General features: G+C 45.9%; 1 protein-coding gene across 1 annotated transcript; it reads right to left on the bottom strand.

Moving 5' to 3' along the window:
* Positions 1-2,887: 2,887 nt before the first annotated feature.
* LOC116991152 (hepatocyte cell adhesion molecule-like) lies at positions 2,888-7,691 on the bottom strand. Its single transcript, XM_033049522.1, has 6 exons — positions 7,583-7,691; positions 6,832-7,152; positions 4,963-5,205; positions 4,388-4,522; positions 3,533-3,567; positions 2,888-3,007 (listed from the first exon to the last, which is right to left on the bottom strand). The coding sequence occupies exons 1-6, from the start codon at positions 7,689-7,691 to the stop codon at positions 2,888-2,890; spliced, it is 963 nt and encodes a 320-aa protein (XP_032905413.1).
* Positions 7,692-8,102: the final 411 nt, after the last annotated feature.

Raw genomic sequence — 8,102 nt, 5'->3', positions numbered from 1 at the left:
GTTGCCTATTTCCTTCGCTCCATAGATGCTGCTGCACCCGCTGAGTTTCTCCAGCATTTTTGTGTACCTTCGATTTTCCAGCATCTGCAGTTCCTTCTTAAACGCTGTCGTCCACCCAGATTCTCTCATTACCCTGCACACAAACAAACCCAGGAGCAGAAACACAGAGTCGTGCCAAACCATAGTTAGGCAGCACTTTAAGTATTGTGTGACTTTCACCACACGACATGATTAAGCTCACATCATTAAGGTCATATGATTAAAGTCATAAGTGATAGGAGTAGAATTAGGCCATTCGGCCCATCAAATCTACTCTGCCATTCAATCATGGCTGATCGATCTCTCCCTCCTTACCACATTCTCCTGCCTTCTCCCCATAACCTCTGAAACCCGCACTAATCAAGAAGGTGTTGCCTGGACTGGAGGGCTTGAGTTGTCAGAATCAATTGGATAGGCATGGTTTGTTTTCCCTGGAATGTAGGAGGCTGAGATGGTACAGGTGTACAGGATTATGAGAGGCATTGACAGACACCCAGAGTCTGGTTCCCATGGTAGGGGTGTTAAAAACTAAAGGATACAGGTTTAAGGTGAGAGCAGAACGAATCAAAGGGAATGTGAAGGGCAGGTTTTTCACATGGACGGTGGTGAATATACAGACCAAGCTGCCAGAGGAAGTAGTACAGGTGGGTACAATTACATGATATAAGAGGCATTTGGACAGTTCAATGGATAGGAAAGATTTAGAAAGATTTGGGCCAAATGGGATTAGCATAGATGGACATCTCGGTCAGCATGGGTGAGTTGGGCTGAACGGCCTGTTTCCATACTGTGTAACTCTACGAACTCTCAAATTATGAACACACACATGCACAATATACTAACTCACAAATGCACACCAACAAAACTAGCTGCAGAATGCCTAGATTTCTCTCTATTTGGCTGTTTGCCAAGTTGCATAAATGATGGTTCTCCAACCAAACGTCATTATTGATAGCAAGTAACACCAAATTACAATACAATACAATACAAATTTATTGTCATTTGAGCCCCAGTGAGACTCAAACGAAATTTTGTTTCCACAGCCATACAAACAAAAACAATGTCCTACAGACATACACACAATTAAGTTCACACAAACATCCATCACAGTGAACCCACTGTGATGGAAGGCAAAGTCATTAAAAGTCATGAAAAGTTTCATCGCTTTGTACACTTAGCTCTGAAAGGCGCTACATAATATATACGAGGCTCGCTAAGGAACATGGACACACACATTCAGCAGTACACACACTCACTCACACTGCACAAACTCAGTCATGACTACTGCCCTGTCACAAACGAGTGATGCACTTTCACTAGGGAGTAAGCACGCATTCACAGTAACACAAATGTAAACTGTTCCACTATTTATAGACAATAGACAATAGATGCAGGAGTAGGCCATTTGGCCCTTCGAGCCAGCACCGCCATTCAATGTGATCATGGCTGATCATCCCCAATCAGTACCCCGTACCTGTCTTCTCCCCATATCCCCTGACTCCGCTATTTTTAAGTCCTATCTAGCTCTCTCCTAAAAGCATCCAGAGAATTCCACAGACTCACCACTCTCTGAGAGAAAAAGTGTTTCCCCATCTCCGTTCTAAATGGCTTACTCCTTTATTCTTAAACTGTGGCCTCTGGTGCTGTACTCCCCCAACATCGGTAACATGTTTCTTGCCTCTATCGTGTCCAAGCCCTTAACAATCTTATTTGTTTTAATGAGATCCCCTCTCAATCTTCTAAACTCCAGAATGTACAAGCCCAGCTGCTCCATTCTCTCAGCATATGACAGTCCCGCCATCCCAGGAATTAACACTGTAAACCAATGCTGCACTCCCTCAATAGCAAGAATATTGAGTATTTATTCAATTTTTCCCCCCCAACATCTCTGTCCCAAAAATGTACAACGTTTGACCATGTCACTGGTGGGCGACGTGCGTTGTGGTAACAACTCAACTTCCCGTTAAAGGTCATGGGTAATAATTGCAGCTAACCATTAACAGAAGTGCGAATCAAAGCAGAGAGTTTACAGGTGCTCTATACAAGTATGTGGGTCTAACCACACATGGGGAGCTTGCATGAATCACCTCAATCAAATCATCTGATCATTATCAAAATGCAGTTTGAGAGACTGTACTCTTCATAAATTGGCTGTGACGTTTCCTGCCGTTACAGTAGACACTGTACATCAAAGTTATTTGACTGGGCGTGATTCTCTCTGGGATACACCGAGCTGGTGAAAGATACTCTACAGACATGCATCTTTTCATTTTGATTTTACCAACTGAATGATAATAGATAAATTAAATTAAATTAAATTTCTTTATTTATATAGCACATTTTTAGTCAACTTGCATTGACCCCAAAGTGCTTCACATAATTACATCCACACACACAGGCAAAGGTGGGTGAAGTGTCTTGCCCAAGGACACACACAGGCAAAGGTGGGTGAAGTGTCTTGCCCAAGGACACAACGACAGTATGCACTCCAAGCGGGATTCGAACCAGCTACCTTCCGGTGGCCAGCCGAACACTTAGCCCATTGTGCCATCTGTCGTCCCCCTGTTTATAAGCAGAGATATAAAATGTAAACATATAATACCCGAAAAATGCAGACAAAGACATCAGGCAGGGATTTAATACACGACTGACCCACCCATCTTCAGAGATCCATGGCCCACACTCCCACATCAACATCTGTGGCACTCCATCTCCCCACAGCTGAAGAAGAACGCTACAGACTCTTCAGGACGGTCGGGACACATCTTGACTCATGGACAGTTTTCTATCAATATTTTAATGCCAAAAATTACTGGAGCAGTAGAATAGGAAAAGCAGCGATAGGGGATTACGGTGGGGATCCGATGGTGCAGTACGTGGAATTAATTGTCTCTTGGTTGTCACAGCTATGGATGAGAAGCAGGCTGTGGTACTGAGCACTCGGGGGTACCTCCCCTGCATCAGGCACCTGCAAAATAGAAACATAGAAACATAGAAAACAGGTGCAGGAGTAGAGGCCATTCAGCCTGTCAAGCCAGCACCGCCATTCAATATGATCATGGCTGATCATCCTACATCAGTATCCCCCGTTCCTGCTTTCTCACCATTAACTTTCTAACATTGAAGAAGGGTTTCGGACCAAGGAAATAGGCAACGTTTCGGGCCGAAACCCTTTGCCTATTTCCTTCGCTCCATAGATGCTGCTGCACCCGCTGAGTTTCTCCAGCACTTTTGTCTACCTTCGATTTTCCAGCATCTGCAGTTCCTTCTTAAAAACGTTCTAACATTACTGACCGCACACCCAATCCCACCGGACCAGGATTAATTTAAATATTCAGCTATAACTTCAACAAACATGATGGGATTAAACACTCAGATTTGACAGGAGCACGGATTTGAAAGCTTATACTGCCTCAGTTCAGCACACAAACATGTAGAATTAGTTCTGAGTTAAAAATTTGCTCCATGAATAACAAGATTAATTCCTACTCACGTTGGCTTGTCCTTGTTCGTCCGGGGCCTTGTCCTCTGCAAAATGAAAGAACAGCATTTAGCCTCATTCCTGGAGAATAACAATTCCTAAAACAGATTTCAGTCTCCTTCATCTCCACTCTCATTCAGAGAGAGAGAGAGAGAGAAAGATAGAGAGAGAGGGAGCGTGAGGAGCGTTGAGGTTGAAATTTTGTCCGAGTCGTGTGTTTGCGAGTTCACGTCTCACGGAAGAATCTGAAGCCTAAAATCTAAACTGATACCGTACGCCTGACTGAGAGAGCGTTAATCAGTAGCTCAGCCATGGAGATTTGGAGATGGTGATTTATCAGATGGGAATTTAACAAACCTCTTTGGGATATTGACATTGACTGGAACTGGGGAGATAGAAACATAGAAAATAGGTGCAGGAGTAGGCCATTCGGCCCTTCGAGCCAGCACCGCCATTCAATATGATCATGGCTGATCATCCAACTCAGTATCCCATCCCTGCCTTCTCTCCATACCCCCTGATCCATTTAGCCACAAGGGCCACATCTAACTCCCTCTTAAATATAGCCAATGAACTGGCCTCAACTACCTTCTGTGGCAGAGAATTCCAGAGATTCACCACTCTCTGTGTGAAAAATGGTTTCCTCATCTCGGTCCTAAAAGATTTCCCCCTTATCCTTAAACTGTGACCCCCTAGTTCTGGACTTCCCCAACATCGGGAACAATCTTCCTACATCTAGCCTGTCGGAGATCTTCTGCTGCAGCTGCTGGTTGACTGGGTGGAGGAAGCTGCCAGCTCATTCATTGCTCCCTGAAGCCGCTGCTGCAGTCCGCTGGGTTACTGGCTTGTCACGCTTCGTGGCCTTACCCCTTTGTCGTCCTTTGTACTGGACTACCAAGATAACCGCCAGGAACCCGACTGCGCAAAGTATTGCCAGGGTGCTGCCCAGAATGCAACCTGGTCCATGACATAATGGATGATAACATTCCTGGAAATGTTCGTCTGGAAATTAGGAAACAAGCAAAATTACAAACTGTTAAACCCCTGTCCCACGGTACGAGTTCATTACAAGAGCTCTCCCGAGTTTGCCCTGATTCGAACTCGAAGATTTACGGTAATGGCCGCTCGTTGGTACTCGGGGCTCTCGTGGACATTTTTCAACAATATTCAACAATTTACAATTTTTACTAAAGCCAATTCACCTACAAACCCTGTACGTCTTTGGAGTGTGGGAGGAAACCGGAGCACCCGGTGAAATCTCAAGCAGGTCACGGGGAGAACGTACAAACTCCGCACAGACAGTACCCGTAGTCAGGATTGTACCCGGGTCTCTGGTGCTGTGAGGCAGCAACTCTACCGCTGCGCCACCGTGGCCACCCTAGGGTGAAGAGTGATAGAGTGGAAGGTGCCCTGTAATAAAAAGGTACGATTTTCCTCCTTACCCGAGATCCATTGCTGTCTTTCCACACTGTTGACAGGGTTTTGGACAAGGCAGGTGTAAACTCCGCAGGCTGAGCCGTTCAGGTTGGCGATCCTTAAACTCCGCTGGCCAGTTGACACACGGATGTTGTCCTTTGTCCAGGAGAATTGGGGGCCGGAGCCATTCTCCACTGTGCAGTTCATGGTCACAGTCGGATAGGGGTCGTTTTCGATCTGCACTGTAATGCTGGGCTGTGAGACTGGAACTAAAGCAAGAGTACAGTCCACATGAGACAGGGTTCACCAGCACCTTGTGAGTGGAGGCAGGGGTGAAGCAGCTAGCTGATGTACCACAGGGCTCACATCTGTGGCAATTAGTTTTAGATGCCATCATTTATGCCCAAATAGGTATGAAGAAGGGTCTCGACCCGAAACGTCACCCATCCATGTTCTCCAGAGATGCTGCCTGACCCGCAGAGTTACTCCAGCACTGTGTGTCTTTGCCCAGGATCAGAAACCTATGTGTTGCTCGATGTGCTGGAGTAACTCAGCCAGTCAGACAGCATCTCTGTAGAAAATAGATAGGTGACACTTCGGGTCAGGACTCTTCAGACTGAAGAAGGGTCCCGACCAGAAATAATACCTATCTATGCTCTCCAGAGATGCTGTCTGACCTGCTGACTGATGTTGTGTTACTCCAGCACATCGTGTCTTTTTTAGTAAACCAGCATCTGCAGTTCGTGTAAGAAAGACCTGCAGATACTGGTTTAAATCGAAGGTAGAGACAAAATGCTGGAGTAACTCAGCAGGTGAGGCAGCATCTCTGGAGAGAATGAATGGGCAACGTTTCGGGTCGAGACCCTTCTTCAGACTGTCTGAAGAATCTCACCCGCTGAGTTACTCCAGTATTTTGTGTCTAGCATCTACAGTTCCTCGTACTAAAGTAAAAAACCTATTATTAATTCTCCTGATTTTAACCATGGATCTTGGGAGAAAAATCAATGAACATCATAGTAAATGGGGAAGTCACAGAACTATGGTCTATCATGCTCGCTTGCGCACACACACACACAGATACAAGCGCACACAAAGTCAGAGACCTCTTTCCATTCACCGGATGGGGAATCACAGCACAGATCTGGGCCCCATCTCTCTGTTGGAAATCCAAATCCTTGGCCAGTTTCAGAGCAGAGGAACCAATCTCCCATCCATCTCAGCGCCCCCCTCTCTCATTCTCGGGAAAGTGGGGATCTGTGAGGCTGCATTACCGTGAGCTGTTTTCAGGCCCGGAGACATGACCAAGATTCAAAGGGAAAAGGAGTTTGCCTTGGTAAAGGTTTTATAGATCAATGTTATAGCACCACTAGAGGGTCACAGAAAGCACAATGGGCGTTTGGGGTTGTGAACATTCCTTCTGAGATTAGATGTGGGATTGAAAGGCACAGAGAATTTTAGTTCATGTTATTGTAGCAGCACCTAGTGGTGGGGCTGGGAAGTTAGAACCCTCGTCATTGGTCGGCTCGATCACGTGCCCACGGGGGTTAGTTTGCGGGCTTTTAGCCTAATTAGCGCTCCTCGCATCAACAGGAGCGGTATCCGTTAGTTAGACTAGGTACACGGTATTACGAGCTTTTGTTTGTGTTTTGTGAATAAAAACCATTTCGCTCAACCTGCCTGGTCTCACTACAGTGGTGACCCCGACGATCGGGTCCGAAATTGAACGCCGCCTGGTCTCACTACAGGGGTGACCCCGACGATCCAAACGTATTTCGGGTATGAAATTGAACGCCGCCTGGTCTCACTACATTATCAAGGAAGATTAAACGCCAGTGTTGACTGACTTCCCTCACCTTCAACGAGCTAGACTTGCACACAAAATGTTATTAACTGACCCAGCACTGTCAGGTTGATGTATGAACCAACTTCTGCTCCAGATTCGAATGACGTTATCGAGATGTATTGGCCCTCGTCCTGCAGACTCAGTCGGTGAATGAGCAGCGAGTTGTTTTCCGCGATGTAGGCCATGCGTTCCTTGAACATGGGGAAGACTTCTGCCGACAAGGATGACGTGTGTTCGACTATCACCTGCACTCCTATCTTCCATCTAATGGTTTGCACCGAGCTTGAATCATTCACCTTCACTGCCAGGTAGATGGGTTGATGCAGGAGGCCAGTCACGAGCTGTGTGTTCCCAGACACCGAGAGGGAATTAACTGCATATTAAAGCACAAAAAAGCAAAGAATATGAGGGAATTGAGTCTGAAGAAGGGTCTCGACCCGAAACATCTAGCTCTCTCTTGAAAGTATCCAGAGAACTGGCCTCCACCGCCCTCTGAGGCATAGAATTCCACAGACTCACAACCCTTTGTGTGGAAAAGTGTTACCTCGTCTCCGTTCTAAATTGCTTACTCCTGCCTTCTCCCCATAGAACTAGTGTACGGGTGATTGTTGGTTTGCGTGGTCTCTGTGGGCTGAAGGGCCCGTTTCCACCCAGCATGTCTAAACTAAACTAAAATTATTCTTCCTCCATCACATTATAATCCTCATTGTCTACATCAAGCGGTGAACAAAGTGGGGAAAATCTGTGTAGAAAGAGATTGGAATGAATTGTGCTCACAAGAACTCGGTTGAAGTGGGCCTTACCTTTCTGCAGCAGGCCTAATAGCAGGATTACATGTAACGTCAAATATCCCTTTGATGACTGCATGGCTCTGATGATTTCCGCAAGACTCCCCCGGGATAATTTGGACATCTAATAGGACAAATTCCTAATCAAACTGAGAAAACCTGTCAGAAGTGAATAAATAAATTAGCAAAAAATAAATTAGTAAAAACATGCTGGAAATTCTGAGCTGGTTAGATATTGCGTGGAAAAAACAAGTTGACATTTAGCTCTCGTGCGAGCCATCTCACATTTCATGCACCTACAGAATGTTACTTTTGCAGCAGCGGTCTAGTCTTGAGTGGACGTCAGCGTGTTCTTGTGGCGTACCGTGCTCTCCATGACAATATTCATGTCCAAGATAAGCAGGGTCTGACATTTGCCAGTCTTGGACACAGACATAGACAAAGAGAGACACACACATATACGTACACAGATACGGTCAAAGAGAGAAGAACACACATACACGCACACACGCACAGGCACACACGCACATACACA

Source organism: Amblyraja radiata, chromosome 33, assembly GCF_010909765.2.
Source record: "Amblyraja radiata isolate CabotCenter1 chromosome 33, sAmbRad1.1.pri, whole genome shotgun sequence".
Taxonomy (NCBI): Eukaryota; Metazoa; Chordata; class Chondrichthyes; order Rajiformes; family Rajidae; genus Amblyraja; species Amblyraja radiata.
The sequence above is the reverse complement of the archived record's forward strand: the minus strand, read 5'-3'. Positions and strand labels throughout refer to the sequence as shown.